Source organism: Myotis yumanensis, unplaced genomic scaffold, assembly GCF_028538775.1.
Source record: "Myotis yumanensis isolate MYYU_CA2020_CCGP unplaced genomic scaffold, mMyoYum1.0.hap1 SCAF_16, whole genome shotgun sequence".
In the NCBI taxonomy this organism is placed as follows: domain Eukaryota; kingdom Metazoa; phylum Chordata; class Mammalia; order Chiroptera; family Vespertilionidae; genus Myotis; species Myotis yumanensis.
In genome coordinates, this window is record NW_027223767.1 from 52,922,605 (window position 1) to 52,939,265 (window position 16,661).

At 69.3% G+C, this 16,661-nt stretch overlaps 3 protein-coding genes across 6 annotated transcripts in view; 1 reads left to right on the forward strand and 2 right to left on the reverse strand.

Annotated features, from left to right (window-relative positions):
• The window catches only part of GCGR (glucagon receptor), a 4,598-nt gene extending 607 nt beyond the window's left edge, over positions 1–3,991 (forward strand). Inside the window, 14 exon segments of the mRNA XM_070395423.1 lie at positions 620–669; positions 671–726; positions 807–950; positions 1,026–1,118; positions 1,191–1,347; positions 1,441–1,554; positions 1,556–1,601; positions 1,677–1,737; positions 2,001–2,063; positions 2,321–2,410; positions 2,489–2,627; positions 2,692–2,733; positions 2,971–3,517; positions 3,903–3,991. Coding sequence (XP_070251524.1) covers positions 620–669; positions 671–726; positions 807–950; positions 1,026–1,118; positions 1,191–1,347; positions 1,441–1,554; positions 1,556–1,601; positions 1,677–1,737; positions 2,001–2,063; positions 2,321–2,410; positions 2,489–2,627; positions 2,692–2,733; positions 2,971–3,517; positions 3,903–3,991 — 1,691 coding nt within the window.
• A 4,194-nt stretch (positions 3,992–8,185) lies between these two features.
• On the reverse strand, positions 8,186–14,752 carry MCRIP1 (MAPK regulated corepressor interacting protein 1). Of its 4 annotated transcripts, none has more exons than XM_070393830.1 (5): positions 14,729–14,752; positions 10,442–10,493; positions 10,216–10,334; positions 9,572–9,673; positions 8,186–8,916 (listed from the first exon to the last, which is right to left on the reverse strand). In XM_070393830.1, exons 2-5 carry the CDS (start codon positions 10,447–10,449, stop codon positions 8,852–8,854), a joined length of 294 nt encoding a protein of 97 aa, XP_070249931.1. In that variant the 5' UTR covers positions 10,450–10,493; positions 14,729–14,752; the 3' UTR covers positions 8,186–8,851. The 4 variants fall into 4 exon arrangements, with proteins under 4 accessions (XP_070249931.1, XP_070249932.1, XP_070249928.1 ...); XM_070393831.1 differs by lacking the exon at positions 14,729–14,752 and adding an exon at positions 14,196–14,299; XM_070393827.1 differs by lacking the exon at positions 14,729–14,752 and adding an exon at positions 12,704–13,965.
• Positions 14,753–14,870: 118 nt separating this feature from the next.
• On the reverse strand, positions 14,871–16,005 carry PPP1R27 (protein phosphatase 1 regulatory subunit 27). Its single transcript, XM_070394406.1, has 3 exons — positions 15,675–16,005; positions 15,437–15,587; positions 14,871–15,175 (listed from the first exon to the last, which is right to left on the reverse strand). The coding sequence occupies exons 1-3, from the start codon at positions 15,862–15,864 to the stop codon at positions 15,052–15,054; spliced, it is 465 nt and encodes a 154-aa protein (XP_070250507.1). The 5' UTR covers positions 15,865–16,005; the 3' UTR covers positions 14,871–15,051.
• Positions 16,006–16,661: the final 656 nt, after the last annotated feature.

Sequence of the window (16,661 nt, forward strand, 5' to 3'; positions counted from 1 at the left end):
GAACGGCGTCACCGAGAGGCTGTGACTTGCCCAAGGCCACAGGAGCAGGAAAGGAAAGAGGTGGTGAACTTGCCTCCGCACTGGGGGTGCACCGTGCCCCCTGCTCTGGGCGCACCCATGGGGGCCTGGGGACAGTGTCTCTGCCCCCATGGCTGAGAGGCCACAGGAGGCGGCTGAGACAGGTGGGCAGACCTCACAGGCCCAGGGGTGGGGGGGCCAGGCCGGGATGGGGTCAGTCCTGGACGGTCCTGGAGGCCCCGGGGGGTGCAGAGAGGGCAGGAGCAGGAGGGGTGGCCTGGGAGGCCCAGCACTGTCCTGGCAGGGAAGGGGCCCGCACAGGGCAGGGGGGCAGGGACTGCCCACAGGGTTGGTGCTGGGCCCAGGAAGAGAGCCAACAAAATTGGGGGTTCAGTCCCCAGAGCGGGAGGCCCTTTGAAGAAGGGAACTGGGAAGAGGGGGGGCCCCAGGTAGGTGGGGGGCAGGTTGGGGGAAATGCAGAGTGGCCCAGGGGAGGCGGAGGTGGTCAGGGAGGCCTGGGAGGCGGGAGCAGAGGACGGTTCTCAGCGGATCCCCAGAGGGGACGAGAGGGCCGGGCGCTGAGCCCCGCCCGCCCCTGCAGAGCTGGTCTGCAACAGGACCTTTGACAAGTACTCCTGCTGGCCCGACACGGCCCCCAAACACCACAGCCAGCATCTCCTGCCCCTGGTACCTGCCCTGGTACCACAAAAGGTAACTGCAGAGGCACGGGGGGTGGGGCCGGGCTCCGGGCGTGGCGCTGACCATCGCGCCCCCCCCCCCCCCCCCCCAGTTCAGCACAGGTTCGTCTACAAGACCTGCGGGCCCGACGGGCAGTGGGTGAGGGGGCCGCAGGGGCAGCCGCTGAGGAACGCCTCCCAGTGCCGGCAGGACAAGGAGGAGCTTGAGATCCAGGTCAGCCGGAGGCCAGCAAAGCGGGCATGGGGCAGGCGAGCGCCCCGCCCGTCCTGCCTGAGCAGCACTGTGGTTTGCAGGAGGCGGAGGCCAAGCTGCTGGGTCGGGTCCAAGGTGATGTACACGGTGGGGTACTGCCTCTCGCTGGGGGCGCTGCTCCTGGCCCTGGCCATCCTGCTGGGCCTCAGGTACGGACGCCACGCGGGCGGGAGGGGCGCGGCGGGCAGGGTGCGGGCGGGCGCCGACTCCCGTCCCCACAGGAAGCTGCACTGCACCCGCAACTACATCCACGTGAACCTGTTCGCCTCCTTCGTGCTCAAGGCCAGCTCCGTGCTGGTCATCGACATGCTGCTCAAGACCCGCTACAGCCAGGAGTTCGGGGACGACCTCAGCGTGAGGGGCTGGATGAGTGACGAGGTGAGCGCCCCGCCGGGCCGGGCCGGGCCGGGCCGCGGGCGGCAGGCGCGGGGCAGGGGCGGGGCCGGCTCACGCACTGCACTGCCCGCCCAGGCGCTGGCGGGCTGCCGGGTGGCCGCGGTGTTCATGCAGTATGGCGTGGTGGCCAACGCCTGCTGGCTGCTGGTGGAGGGCGTGTACCTGCACAGCCTGCTGCGCCTCTCCACCGGGCCCCGAGAGGAGCGTCTTCACCCTCTACCTGGGCATCGGCTGGGGTGAGTGGGCCGCCGGGGAGGGGGGGTGGGGGGCAGGCGGCGGGAGCTTGGACCACAGCTGCCGCCCCCCCGCAGGCGCCCCCATGCTGTTCGTCATCCCCTGGGCCGTGGTGAAGTGTCTGTTCGAGAACATCCAGTGAGTAGGAGCTGCTCCGTGAGGACAGCGGCCGGGCTCCCCGCTCCGGGTGCTGGCAGTGCCTGCGGGGGTGGCAGCCAGTTCTGGGGGGCGGGGGGAGGGGTATCGCTGGCCTGAGGCCATTGGGGGTGAGCACACCTGGAGCCCGGGATGGGGGATCATCTCCTCTCTTTCCCGAGTCACTGATCAGATCCAAGGGGAATGGGGGGGGGGGGCGGGGCGGGACGGGGCGGGGCTGACAGGTGTGAGTGGCCGCCCTGCAGGTGCTGGACCAGCAACGGCAACATGGGCTTCTGGTGGATCCTGCGCTTCCCCGTCTCTCCCTGGCCACCTTGGTGAGGAGATGGCGTGCCTGCGGCTCCTCAGGGAGGGAGGCCGTGGGGTTGGCCTCAGCCCCCCTCCTCTGGGCCTGTGGCGGCCGGCGGCCAAGAAGGCAGACAGCATCCTGCCTGGGCGGACCGGGAGGGAGGCCCGGCACTCAGCCAGGACACTGGCCGGCGCCCTGGCCTGGGGCTGGGCTGCCCGTCCTGGCCGGGTGCCCTCCAGCCCCAGGGCCGCCCTGAGCCATGCCCTCCACGTGCAGATCAACTGCTTCATTTTTCTTCCGAATCCTGCACATCCTCGTGGCCAAGCTGCGGGCCCATCAGATGCACCACACGGACTACAAATTCCGGTGGGTGCGGGCGGGCGCGGGCGGGGCGGGCGGGGAGGCGGGACGCCCAGTGCCCGTGCTCAGGCCCCGCCCCCACAGGCTGGCCAAGTCCACGCTGACCCTCATCCCCCTGCTGGGGGTCCACGAGATGGTGTTCGCCTTCGCGACGGACGAGCACGCCCAGGGCACCCTGCGCTTCGTCAAGCTCTATTTCGACCTCTTCCTCAGCTCCTTCCAGGTGCGCGCCCCCCCAGCTGCCCGCCCCCCTCCCCGGGGCCGCGCTGACCACCCCCTCTCTGCAGGGCCTGCTGGTGGCTGTCCTCTACTGTTTCCTCAACAAGGAGGTAGGTGAGGGTCTGGGACCGGCCTGGGTGGGGGAGTGAGCCCAGGCGCCCGGCCTTCATGCCCACCTGCATTTGCCCGCGGCAGCCACGGCCCGGGTGCCAGCCGTCCCCAACCCCTGCGTCCAGGTGGCAAAGCCCATCCTGCTCGCAGCCGGGTGCAGGCGGCCTTCAGGGCCAGAGGCGGGAAGCGGGTGGGACTGGCGGTGCCGGCCCGGCCCCACCTGTTGGCTGCCCCAGGTGCAGACGGAACTGCAGCGGAGCTGGCGCCGCTGGCGCCTGGGCGAGTTGCTGCGGGAGGAGCGCCAGGGCAGCAGCCACCCGGCCCTGGCCCGGTCCGCCAGCGGGGCCCCCACCGAGAAGCTGCTGCTGTCCGGGGGGCTGCGACAGCAACGGGGGCAGCCACGGCCCCGCCCCCTCCGGGGAGCCCCACGCGGCCAGCCGCCCCCCGGGGTGGGCCCAGAGCGCCCTGTGAGGCCCGGAGCCCCCCTGGGGCTGGACTCAGGAGTGAGAGGCCACGGCGAACAATTCAGACCAAGCCCCAGAGTGGCCTGGGGTGTAGCCAGAGCGGCCCCCTGTCCCCGGGGCCCACTGCGGTGGCCTGAGGGCGGGCCTCCCCTCCCCTGCCCTGCCCTCCCCTCCCCACACTTGCTCTGTGCCCAGCGGGCCCGATGGGGGGGGGGATGGGTGGGGAGCTCTCTCGTGAGTGCATGTCTGTGTGTCCCGTGTGTGTCTGTGAGTCTGTGGAGGAATGTGTGTCCTCCAACAATAAAGAGCTTGCGCAGTGGTCCTCTTCCCACCCCCTGGGCTGGCGCTCCCCTCTGGGACCCCCCACTTTACAGATGGACCGGATGGAGCTGGACCCCGATGGGACCGAGTGTGGTGGTGGCTGGCAGCGCCCCGGCTGCCCCATGGAGCTGGTCCCGGCTGCCACCTCTCGCCGGGGCAGGGGCCTCAGCCGCCCCAGGCCGAGGGCAAGTCCCCCATTAGCTTTGGCCCCCAGGGGTCACCATTTGCCAGGAGAGGAACGTGATGGGGGGCGATGGCCCAGGGAGGCCACGGACATGCCACCTCCTGCCCCATGGACAGGTGGCCGGGCTGCGCTCAGGTCAGTGGGGACGTTGCCGGACAACCTGGGCCTGGAGTCCTCCGCTCGCCTCTGCCTCATCCAGGCTCCGGCCACCTGAGCAGCGCGCAGGGCACGCAGCAGGTGAAGTGGGGGGGACAGGGGACCCCAACTGAACTGGTCCGAGTGAAGTGACAGCACAGTGTCCCCGGCCCCTGCAAGGCCACCAGGTCCTCCCCATTGGGAGCTGCCGTCGGTGGGCGGGCGGGGGACTGACCCCAGGACGGAGCTGAGTGCTGGCGGACGACCAGGTGCTCGGGGTGGGCAGGGCCGCGGCACCTGAGGTCCCAGAGCGCCTGGGCACAGCGTCTGACGGAGAGGCTGGAGGCGAGGGCGGGAGGGGCCACCGGGGCTGTGGTCACCCCTCCGGGCAGCAGAGCTGAGAGCCTGGTGGGACGTGTGTCGGGAGGGGGGCGCCATCAGAGGAGGAGGGGCGGCTGGAGCAGAGCGCGCAGCCAGGCCGCCAGCCAGGTGGCCCTGCTCTTGGAGCCACTGGGCGGCTCGCTGGGCCTGGGGGAGGGGTGCCCACCGCGGGCGGGCGGCCACGTGGGCTGGAGCCGCTCAGGCACAGCCGGCTAATGGGAGCAAATGAGAGGACAGGAGGCTCTCAGGAAAGGTAAATAGAATTACTGCCGCCAGGCACGGGGCCTCCTGAGGGGCTGCACCCCAGCCGCCCACGCCCCGAGGCCCGGAGGAGGGGGGAGGGGGGTTAGGAGGCTGATTAGGGGAGTCCTGTGCCCTGTGCTTAGTGGGGCTGCACCTCGCAGGACCCCAGGCCGTGCCTGCCCAGAGCAGCGGAGGCTGGAGGCACCTGACCTTAGGCGTCGGGCCACCTCACGCCCAGGCCCCCGAGGCCCCGAGTCTCTGGGAGCCCCTGCCCACCGGGCACCTGCCAGCCCTTGGCGCCCGGGAGCCTGTGTGGCCCCAGCTGGCACAGGGAAGGCACGGCCTCCTTCACGGCGGCTGAGCTCAGGGTCAGTGACCGCCTGGGGGTGCGTGCTCACCCAGGGGCCTCCTGCTGCCCCCCCACCCGAGTCCCTCTGCCCTTGTCCTCCTTTACCCCGTCCCGTCCCCAGGGGAACCGGAGCGGCCAGAGGAGTCGGGCGGAGTGGAGGCCTGGCCGGGCTGGGCCTGCCCAGCCAGTAAACCCTGGTTCTGAGTGGGCAGCCCTGCAGGCAGGGGGAGGGGGGCCAGAGGAGGGCCCCCCTTTCTCACTCAGGGCCCCGCACACCACAGCATCGCTCCAGCAGGAGATAAAGGCCCAGGCCCTCTGCCCCTTCCTCCAGCACCTGCACCCAGTCCTTCCCTCGGCGCCCAAAGAGCAGGGGTCCCAACCAGCCTGTGCAGGTGTGTGCGCGTATGTGCGTGCGCGTGCGCGTATGTGCGTGCCTGTGCGCGTATGTGTGCGTGCGTGCGTGCCTGTGCACGTGCGTGCGTGCCTGTGCGTGCGTGTGCGAGTATGTGTGTGCACGTGCCTGTGCATGTGTGTGCGCATGTGTGTGCGCGTGCACGTGCCTGTGCACGAGTGTGCACATGTGCGTGCGTGCGCACGCGTGTGCGCGTGCACATGTGTGCGTGCTCATGTGCGTGTGTGCATGTGCACGTGTGTGTGCACGTGTGTGTGCACGTGTGTGTGCGCGTATGTGTGTTACAAAAAGAGCGTGGAGACCAGGAAGAGGAAAACATGGACTTGGATAAACAGAGATCACACCAGGAGCATCAGGGCCCATCCCCAGGAGGTGTGCTCGGCCGGAGGGGGCGGTCCCTGGGCCCTGAGCAGGGCAGAGGCTCCGGGGAGGCACCCTCAACAGGCCCCAGTGACCGGCCGCACTGGGAGGAGACTGGGATGACGGGGAGAGTGCGGGCCTCACTGGTATTAGTACGTAGGAAACGGCAAATGAAAAAGAAGGCAATTAATAACGAAGGAAAGAAAAAATAATCACAGTTTACCACATGTCTCGGCGCTGAATACAAACACAGACATCATGGTGTAAATACTGACGCCCCTGGGAGTCATGGGAGAAGAGAGCACCGCTGCGCGGGCGGGGCAGGGGAGGGGCGCACGGACGGAAAACCCAGCAACAGTGGCTCATGTCTGCCCCTTGGGGCGGGGGGTGGAGGCTGAGGCGGCAGGTCCGCTCGGAGCTCCTGGGCCTCCGACACGTGGGCAGCCCTCGGCCCGCCCTCCCCACCTGCTCTCCAGGCTCAATCCCTTTCCTGCGCCCTCCTCCTCCTCTCCTGGGGCGCCAGCAGTCAGGCCCAACTCTCCTCCCTTCTTGTCAATCTTTAAAAAGCAATATTCAAAAAATAAGAATCAATACCCAGATGCCTCCATCTGCAGCCCGGACCCTCCGGAATCCACACTGTGGGCTCCGCTCCACCGGCCACCTCCACTCCCCACACGCTGTTCACAGGAGCTCCTTCCCCCACGGCTGCTGGACGCCCTCCTAGCAGGTCCCTGCTTCTCCGACCCGCAGCCCCGCTCAGCACAGGGCAGAGCGATCTGACCTCAGTTCTCCTACGAGCCCCACGCCCACCCCACGGAGCCTCACGTAGGAGAGGGAGGGGCCTGTTACCACCACACGCGGGGACCGCCAGTGCAGACGTGGGGAATGCCACCAAGTGCGGGTGGGGGGGGACGGGGAGGGGGGGTTAGTCCATGAAGGAGGGAAAGACAGACAACACGGGCGGACACCGGGGACGCGAACTGGGTGGGTGCCCACAGCTCGGGGGCAGTGTCCACTCCATGAACAAGGCCGGGCGCTCACAGGCCGCGTCCTCCCGTGAGACTGATGGGTAGGAATCTGCTGGGGGTGCCAGGCGGCCAGAGCAGCCGCTGGGGGGTGCTGAGCCCCAGTGCCCGGGACCAGGAAGTGGCAGTGCTCGCCCACTAGGGGGCCCCACACGGGATGTCTGGGCCCCACATGGGTGGACGGGGCTGCTGTAAGGGGGGCTCCAGGCCCAATGATTGGGCCTCCATGGGTTGGGCCCCTCCCCTCCCCAGTGACGCCCTCCCCTGCCCCAGAGCCCAGCTCTGCCTCCAGGGCCACCGAGCTCCCAGCCTGTGAGGCCCGCGGACCTCCAGCTCACCCGGACGCCGAGCTGGGACAGCGGCAGTGGGACCTGGAGGGGTGTTCCGTGGCCACCCACACAGGGAGGGGGTGCAGAGGCCCAGCGGAACCACCACTAGTGGTGAGGCCACGGACAGTGCTGTGGGCCGGCCGAAGCCAGGGCCTGTGTGGCTGAGGGAGCTGGGGTCAGTGCCCCGCCTCCCAGCCCCACAGGACGATGACCCAGAGGCACGTGGAGTCAAAATCTGGTGGATTTTTACCAAACACAGCCAGATGCTAGCCTCTCCCCATGTGCTGCTGGGCCTCCCACCCCTGGGGAGAGGGCTTTGGACCCTGACAGCCCACCCCCACTTTACAACGGGAGGCGGTGACGCGCCAGGGCTCGCAGCCGGGCTGTGGCTTCCGCCGCCGCCACCAGCTGCTGCCCAGGAGCCCTCGCCTCCGGGTTGTGCGGCTGTCCAGAGGTGACCAACAGTGGCAGGGGCACCGCACTGGGCAGCCCCGGGAGGCGGGCACCACTTTCCACCGGAGCCTCAGCACCTCCTCAGGGTCACACCTGCGGCAAAGGCTGCTGGGCTCCCGCCCGCCCCCGTCCCAGCGGGACCCCTGCTGGCCATGCAGGGCGGCCTGGTTCCCCTGTCCCGGGTCCAGGTCGTGCAGGACGTGATGTGTGCCCGGTGCGCTCAGCCTCTGGCTGCAGCCCCCTGGACCCCGCCCACCCCTGGCACACACCCTTCCGGCCCCAGACAGCGGGGCAGCTCAGCAACCCAGTCTGACCCAGCCCAGCCCAGCCCCAGGCATCACAACTCTCCCAGGCCGGGAGCAGAGGCCTCGGGGTGACAAGAACTCGGCTCAGCGCCCACGGGCAGCACCCTCAGTGGCTGCTTATTGCACGGACTGTCCTTCCTGCAGTCTGGCGCTGGGGAACCACCCCCAGAAGACACCTCCCAGAGCCACCTGTGGGGCCACTCGAGCCCCCAAATGCTCTCTGGGCAGAGATGTTCCCAAAGTAAACCCTGGTGTGGCCTGTCCGGTGTGGCCTGCAGGCTCTCGGTGGGCCCAGGTTGCAGAGGGTGCCCCGAGGGGATGGCCCAGACCCACAGCACTTCCCACCTGGCCTCCAGGCCCCCCCTTCACAGCCCCCAAGAGGCCGAGCCCCCAGTAGAGCCCGAGATCAGACAAAATTTCGGGGCTTAGGGGCCTTGACTTGGCCTCAGGTTTCCTGCGTGTGGGCTGCAGGGACAGACTGCCAAGAGGCCACCAGCATTGCCACCTTTATTCACGGTCCCGGGCTCAGCACAGGGAAAGGGCCCTGGCGACCCAGCACAGCACAGACCGGACCCCAGGGCCCTGCCCCTGCCGAGGGGCTGCTATGGCTGCAGGGCACAGACACCAGGGCCAGAACCCTGTGAGGCACGGGGGGGGGGGGGGGGGGGGGGGGTCCCAGGCCTGGAGGAAGGGGCCAGGCTGGGCAGTGAGGGGGTGCAGGGATTGGGGTTATTTGCTCCCATGTGTCCAATGTGGGGGACCCAGGCTGGGTGTGGGTGGGGCCGCCCTGTCTTGCCTTCTGGCCACCTCAGAGTCAAACCTGGACGAGTCCCCAGGCCCTGGAGGTGGCCAGGGGTCGGGGCTGGGGCAGTGGGGGAGACAGGAAGGGAGGAGTCAGGGTCAAGATCCTGGGGGCAGGCCCGGGAGTGCGCGGGGCTGGAGGGCGGCCCTCCGGGGACTGACAGCGGAGACGGAGACGGCCCAGAGGAAAGGGGGGCTGGGGGGCAGGCTGGCCTTCAGTCACGCTGTCGGGGTCCTGGGGTTTGCCGCCCACAGGGAGCGCAGCCCCGGCTCCCCTCCCCTCCCAGGGGCTGGGCCCAGGGGAGAGCGGACGCCCCAGGCGCACGGGTCTCCCAGAGGCCAGGCCCCGCGGGCTTTACGACTTCTTGGCATCCTGCGAGCTGCGGCGCTTCAGGTCGCTCAGGTCGATGGGCTTGAAGGCTGTGCGGGGGCAGCTCGGTCAGTGGGGGCGCAGGAGGCGGCTCCTGCCAGGTCCTGCTCCTACCCCGGAAGCCCTGGGACCCGCCCACCAGCTTCTCCAGTCAGGAAACAGGAAGAGGTGGGCTTTCCTGCCCCGCCCCCTCTCCTCAGGCTGGTTAGGGACCTTCTCCACTGGCCCCGCCCCCTCTCTTCAGGCTGGTTAGGGACCTTCTCCACTGGCCCCGCCCCCTCTCTTCAGGCTGGTTAGGGACCTTCTCCACTGGCCCCGCCCCCTCTCCTCAGGCTGGTTAGGGACCTTCTCCACTGGCCCCGCCCCCTCTCTTCAGGCTGGTTAGGGACCTTCTCCACTGGCCCCACCCCCTCTCCTCAGGCTGGTTAGGGACCTTCTCCACCGGCCCGCCCCCTCTCTTCAGGCTGGTTAGGGACCTTCTCCACCGGCCCGCCCCCTCTCTTCAGGCTGGTTAGGGACCTTCTCCACTGGCCCCGCCCCCTCTCTTCAGGCTGGTTAGGGACCTTCTCCACTGGCTCCGCCCTCTCTCTTCAGGCTGGTTAGGGACCTTCTCCACCGGCCCGCCCCCTCTCTTCAGGCTGGTTAGGGACCTTCTCTGCCAGGCCCACCCCCGTATACCCCGCCCCGTTGGCCTCGCCCACTCACTCTTCAGGCTGGGGTTAGGGACCTTCTCCACATACTCCTCCACCAGGCCCCTCTCGTTGCCGGAGATCTGGCTCCGAAGGTCCCGCTCCACGCCCTGCCAGGCTAAGGATGGCGACGAAGTCAGAGCTCCAGCCCACTGGGCAGCGTCCCCGCCGGGAGAGCACCCCCCCTCAGGGCGTCCTCACAGCCTCTCCCCACTCACAGCATGTGGCCCCCAGACTGGCCAGCTCTGGACCTGAAGTCATCCCCAGGGCACCCCACTCCCTCAGGGAGACCCGCCTGGACCACCCCCTCGGCCTCCTGCCCGGCTCCTCGAGCGGCCTGTCCCCTCATCCTGTGATGTATGCCCAGGGCTGCGGTCCCAGAGGCTCAGCGCTCACCCCTCCAGGCACACAGCCCACTTCTGGGACACCACTGGGTTCCCCGAGGGTGCACATCTGTCTTCCACAGCCCTCCTCCCCCGCCACCCCCACAAATAACCCAACCAGCTACAAACACTGCCTCCTCTGAGGGCAGTGCCCACTAGGAACCCCAAGTGCTGACCGCCCCATCACAAGAACCTGTTCTCCCCGGACAGGCCCCATCACCCGCCTGCCTGGGCCCCGAAGGCCGGGGGAGTGGGGGGGCCAGGGGGGCGCCTGTACCTTCGTAAATGAAGCGCACATTCTCCTCATGGGCCGGGGTGAAGATCTCGCTGCTGTTGGGGGGAGAGCGGGGGCTGCTGTTCCTCTTGCCGTTGTAGACGACTCTGGAGACGGGGGAACTGGGGGGACCCGGCACATGAGGAGAGTCTGGGGACCAGGGCGGGGACCCCACGCCCCTTGCCCCCAGGACGGACGGACGGAGGCTGCTCGGAGGCCTAACACCCACCTGGTCATCGCTGGGTCTGGTCCTCACGCTCGGCTGCCGGGTCCCTCAGCCTCTGAAGGGAAACCGGACACAGGGCGGGTCACCTCTCCAGGGGCCCCCGAGAGGGGAGGCCGTGGGGTGCCGCTCCCTCCCTCTAAGCTGATGACAAACTGCTCTGGCCTCACTACTGGGGGGGCCCCGGGGGTGGGTCTGCCACAATCTGGGCTGGGGATGCAGCAGGCCCCACTGGTGGGAGCGGCATGAGGACCCGGAGCACCTGAGTCCAGCACCCGGGAAGCTGCCGGGAGCCCCTCCCCAGAGTCGGGCGGTACGGATGGTGCCGGCGGCGGACACCCATTTCCAGAAGCACAGCGCGCCTCTCAGGTGAACCCCACCTGCCCGCACCTGCCGGGCCTGGCATGCTGCTTCCGCGAGCCTCAGTTTCCCGTCAGGGGTGCCTCCAGGGGTGAGGAGCCCAATGGCTCCCAGAACCCGCCCAGCTTCCTGGTCCTGGAGGCTGGGGTGAGCGAGCTGGTGCTGGGGACGCAGCCAGCAGGGCGAGGGCAGGGGAGGGGTGTGAGCCAGGAGGAAGTGCCAGCCTGAGGCCTGACCCAGTGACCAGGACCCTGGAGCCCGGCCTGTTTCTCCCGCGCTCTGCCCAGGGGATGTTACAGCCCCGGGTGGGAGTCTATTTTTAGCCTCACTCTCAACCTTGCCAGCTGGACACAACGCAGGGTGAGGCACTGGCTGCACAGGGCTGGTCCCAGGCCGGTCCCCGTCCCAGAGCAGGGCAACCCCCGGTGCTGGGGGGGGAGCCTGAGAGGGGGCTTTGAGCACAGGAGCCTCCCCACTCACCCTGGATCCCAGGGGCCCTCAGACTGCCCGCAGCATGAGCCACAGCCCCTCCCGGAGGGCCAGGAGGGTGGGTCGGTGGGTGTGTCCTCCCCGGCTCACGCAGCCATGTTTAAACACCTGTGCAGGTAAGCAGGCGCCCACAGGCCAAGTCCAGAACAAAAACGCACAAAACCAGCCTCCAGGAGGCACTGGAGCCCTGGCCCCCCAGGCAGGGGCCTCCAGCCCGCGTTCCTGCCCAGGGCCAGGGCACAGGGGGGCGCCCAGGGCCACTCCCCAAGGGGCTGTGGCCGTGAGCAGAGGGGAAGCTCCAATTACGCAACAGGATGGAGATGCCGGCAAGATGACCACCCTGCCCGCCCTGGGCCAGGCCCTCGCCTCCCTGCGGTCTGTGCCCTTCGACCTGGCCAGCCAGGTCCAGAGCCTTGCTAGCCTCCACCTCTCCTCCCAGTGCAGCTCGGCCTCGGCCTCTGGTCACAGCCTGGCTCCCCCCCTGCTCCCTTCGTCTCTTCCGCCCCAGGCCTGGCTGGGCTGGGCCTCGAGCAGCTGGCCCCGAGCTGGGCCTCAGGCCCCCAGATGCTTGGTCTTTGCGCTGGGGGCCCACCACATGCCACCCTTTGGGCTGGGCTTCAGCCCTCAGCTCAGCTCCCTCCCGCCCTTCTCACCAGGACCTTGTGCTGGCCCTGCCCTGCCAGGAGCCTCTCACAAGGATCATCGAGCACAACTGCTTCAAGCCGTGAGCTCGGAGCGTCGTCACAAGCAGCGCGTGCTGTCACCCGGAGAGGCCTCCCCAGGGACTGACCGCTCCGGGCTGGGCGTGGGGCACCGCCCGCAGGTCCCAGTCTGCCTGCTCTTCCCTCCGAGTGCAGCCGCCCTGAGGTGCTCACAACCCCTGGAGTCTCAGAGCTGAAGACACAGTCAGTCTCCCCTCGGCCCACAGGGGCCTCCCTCCCAGAGCCTCCGTCTAGGTGCTCATCACTTCTCCCCATTCCCGGGGGACCCGTGCGAGGACCACCCCAATGGGGACAGCCTCCTGCACCACCTCCCTCATCCCCCAACACGCGTTGCCAGCACGATCTTCCCGACAACCTCTTCCCAAGCCGTTTCTCACCCGGACACCACCCAGGCCTCTGCTGCCACCTCGCCCTCGGTCTGGCCCAATCCATTCACCAGGTGTCCGGCTGCTGGGCCCCTGGCCCACCCCCAAACAGTCTCTGCCACAGAGCCACCTCTGCCGGCTGCCATCAGCACGAGAACCACACATCCCCACCCCCCACTCTGTAGGCCTTGACTAGCCCAAGCGCCTGGTGGGCGGAGTCCAGAACCACTCGGCGGCAGAAGGTCACCCATCCAGCTGCTCCTGGGCCAGTCCCTTCTCTCTCTGGGCCTCAGCGTCCTCATCTGAGCCACAGCGGCCCCCAAGGTGCTCACCGGGCCCTCCTGCTCGACAGGGATCCAGGCACAGCCGCGTGAAGCCACCACCTCAAAGGAGCTCTCCAGGGCTGCTTATCCGCTATGACGACGGACAGGGCCATCATCGGAGGAACGTACCGCCAAACGGGGCACTTCTGAGAGTGAGAGGGATGATGCTGACTGCGAAGCGTGAACCGGAGCAGTTCTGGGCAACCCGACAGTCCCCACCCACTCAGAGGAGGCGAGACCCAGAAAAATACAGGGCGCTGTGGAGAACAGCAGAGCCCGTGGATGGCAGACACCTGTCCACGGCAGACACCTGGCCAGGGCAGACACCTGTCCACGGCAGACACCTGTCCACGGCTGGCACCTGGCCAGGGCAGACACTGGCCAGGGCAGACACCTGGCCACGGCTGACACCTGTCCACGGCAGACACCTGTCCACGGCAGACACCTGTCCACGGCAGGCACCTGTCCACGGCTGGCACCTGTCCACGGCAGACACCTGTCTACGGCAGGCACCCGTCTACGGCAGACACCCGTCCACGGCTGGCACCTGTCCACGGCAGGCACCTGTCCACGGCAGGCACCTGGCCATGGCTAGTTGCGGGCGAGGCAGCACTGGGAGCTTTACACGCAGCTCACATCCCACACTGGGCTGGGAAGAGGCGCCTGACAACCCCCTTTTTGGAGGCTTGGTGGGTAAAGCAGCCTGCTACCCAGCAGAGTCGGGTCTGCACCCCAACCGCTGGGCCTCCAGGGCCACGGCAGCTAGGGCCGCCCGGATGGTTCAGCTGGGCTCCACGCCCCCGTGCCCGCCTGTGCCCGTGCTGCCTCCCTGACATCGATGTGGCCCTGCTCAGGCAGTGGAGGGCGCCTTCACACCAGTACCTTGCTCTCCATGGGAACCAAGGGCTCCGGAGACCGCCTGGGAGAGGCCAGGGGCCCACAGCCGGGCCTCTGACCCCCGTCTCATGCCCCTTCCCCACACACAGCCACCGTCGGGCGGGAGAGAAGGCATGTGCGGCCCAGAACAGTGGCGGCGGGAATTCCGAGTAGAACCCGTGACGCAGCTGCTGCTCGCTCTGTCCCTTCGGAATTTCCCAGCAGCGGGTTTCCTTAGATTCCACTTTCCCGCCATTGTGCGTGGGGGGCTCTCCCCGGCCCAGGTCCAGCCAATGAGACAATGGTCCGCCCCGCAGCCTGCAGGTCACTGCGGCGCTCGACCCCCGCGGGCCGCCCGTCCATCACCGGGGCCAGGCCCCTTCCTGAGTGACCACAGCAGCGGTCCCCCCCCCCCCCCCCCCCAACGACTGGGGCTTGTGCATCCCCTTCGACGTCACCTGGAAACCCGGGCGCCCCCCAAATAAAGATCTCGCCGGCCCCTCCGCCCGTCCCGCTCCCCGCTCAGCCCTCTGCACCCTCGGGCCGCCCGCCGGCCTCTCGGGCCTCTGCTCGGCTGTGCCCTCGCCCCGCTCCTGTCCCGCCCTGGGGTCCGGGGAAAGGCCACCTGCCGAGCGCGGAGCCTCCTTCGGGGCAGGGCGGGCGCTGCCCGGGCACCTGTGTGACCCGGAGGCTTTCCAGCCACAAGCTGGGCTGTGGCTCCGGGAACCAGAAGGGCGATGCCCCAGGCCCCCACCCGTGCGCATCCGCTCCGGCCCCGCGAGCCCCGAGGGCGGGGCGGGCCACGCCGCACCCCTGGGCGCCCGCACCGGCCCCGCAGGCCGGGGTGGGGCCGGCGGACACCGGGGCAGGAGGCTGCGGAGGGGCCGCCCTCGGGAGGGTCCCTTTCGAGGGGAGACGGGACCTCGGTCCCGCTCGGCGGCGGCAGCGGCGAGGCCGGAAGGCGGCCGCGGGCGCCACGTCCCCACGCCCCCTCCTCCCGCGCCCGGGCCGGGCCGGGGCGCCCCCAGCGGGGCCGCGCGGGGCGGGTGGGTGGGGCGCACGGGCCTCCGCGACCCGCCCGGGCCCTGCCCAGCCCTCGCGGCCGCCGCGCCAGGGCGGGTCCCGGCCGCGCCCGCTCCGCCCCCGCCGCCGCCTCACCTCGCCGCCGCCGCCGCCGCCGCCGCTGGGCCCGGCCGGAAGTGACGCCCGCGCACGCGCCGCGCAGCAGCCGGGCCACGTGACCCCGCGGGGCGCTCTGCGCGCTGGGTCTCGGGGAAGGAAGGCAGCGCCGCGGGCTCAGCTCATGTTTATTGAAAAAGTACAAAGTGTCACCGTACAAAAGGCACCGGAGAGGAGGCCGGCGGGGGCGGGGGCGCGGGGGGTGTGTGTCCAAGGAGCGGGGTCCTGGCCGGCGCCGGCCCCGCGGGCGGGAGGTGCGCGCGTGGATGGTGCGCGTGGATGGTGCGCGCGGGGCGGCCGGCTCAGCCCAGCCCCGGGCCCTGGAAGAGCTCCAGCAAGTCCTTGGCGTCGGGGTCGATGAGGTCGGCGGGCAGGTCGCCGTCGTCGTTGGCCGCCCCCCTGTCCGCTCCCCGGGAGAGGAGGTACCTGTGCACAGGGCGGCCTGGTTGCAGCGGGAGAGGCTGGGGGACCTGCCCAGCCCCGGGGCCCAGGCTGCAGCCGAGTCCCGCCTGTTTCCTGTTCCTGGTGGGCCGAGGGGGAAACCCGCCCCTTTGCTCCGGGAGGGCACAGGGCAGAGGAGACGCCAGCGCCCGAGGTCCTGGCTACACCGCCAGGGCAGCCTGGGGGACTCCTCCTGGAGGCTGCAGGAGGCTGGGGGGGGGGGGGGGGGGCTCTGGTCCCCCTCACCTGGCGATGTCGGGGTACCCGTCGCTGCAGGCGATGTGCAGGGGCGTCCAGCCCGTCTCGTCACGCTGGTGGATGTCTGCCCCGTATTTGACCAGCAGCTTCACACACTCCAGGTTCCCGGACAGGACTGCTTCGTGCAGGGCGGCCAGGCCTGGGTGGGACAGGACAGGACAGAGGGGGTCAAGGCGGAGGCCCTCCCTGCCGCCCACAGACCTCGGCCGGCCCTGCGGGCGCTCACCTGAGGGGTACAGGGTGTCCAGGGCCACCTTCCGGGCCCGGATGAAGCGCCCCACCTGCTCCAGGTCGCCCTGGCGGACGTGGTCCAGGAACAGGACGTCGTTGGGGAAGCGCACGCTGCGCTGGGCCAGCATCCGCCGGCGCCGCTGCCGAGGGCTGTAGCCCTCATAGCGGACCGTCCTGCTGGGCATCCTGGGGGCAGCGGGGTGGCCGCCCCGGCGGGGTCCCGACTGCTCAGGGGAGGAGCCGCCCAGCCGGACAGCGACAATGCTTGATGCTCGATGCTCCCTCTGCAAGGGCTCCTCCTGCCTTTATGGGCCCGCGGAGCTATATAAAGCCGCGCGGTCATGCTCGCCCCGTGAGAGCTGAAACCGAGCCGCTGGCCGGCCACCCCGCGCACAGATCGAGTTCACGGGCTCGTCTTTCAGCCCACCTGTCGCCGTGCCCGGCCAGCGGGGTCAGATCCTTCCTGGCCCTCGCACCCAGCCCCACGCGGGGCCTGGAAGGTACCTTCAGAGGGCACCACAAGGACGGCCTGGGGGGCAGGTCCCAGGGCTCTCCACATCAGGTGGTCTCACCCCGGTCGCTGGGGAGGAGGCAGGTACAGTTTCTTCTGGCTTCTTTACACGAAGCCTGGAGATGAGAAGTTTCCTTTGATGTGAAGATACCTTTTCTGATGTGGAAAGTTCTGGACTCTGGAGGAGGGGAGGGTGGCTCACCTCCCACAGAGCTGGGGGCTGCCCATGCCTGCGGAAGCGCGGCCCCCCGCCCGGGAAGGCCCAGCCTGACCCGCTCCCTCCCCGTCCCCTCGCGGCACCTTCCACGGTGGCGTGTCACTCTTGGCACTTTTACCAAAACATGGGCCTCGATGGCACTGCCCTCTTGCCTGCGAGCCTCCCGGGTTAGAACCTAAAGGCCAGCCCAGCTGGCGTGGCTCAGTGGCTGAGCGTAGATCTATGAATCGGGAGGACACGGTTTGATTCCCGGT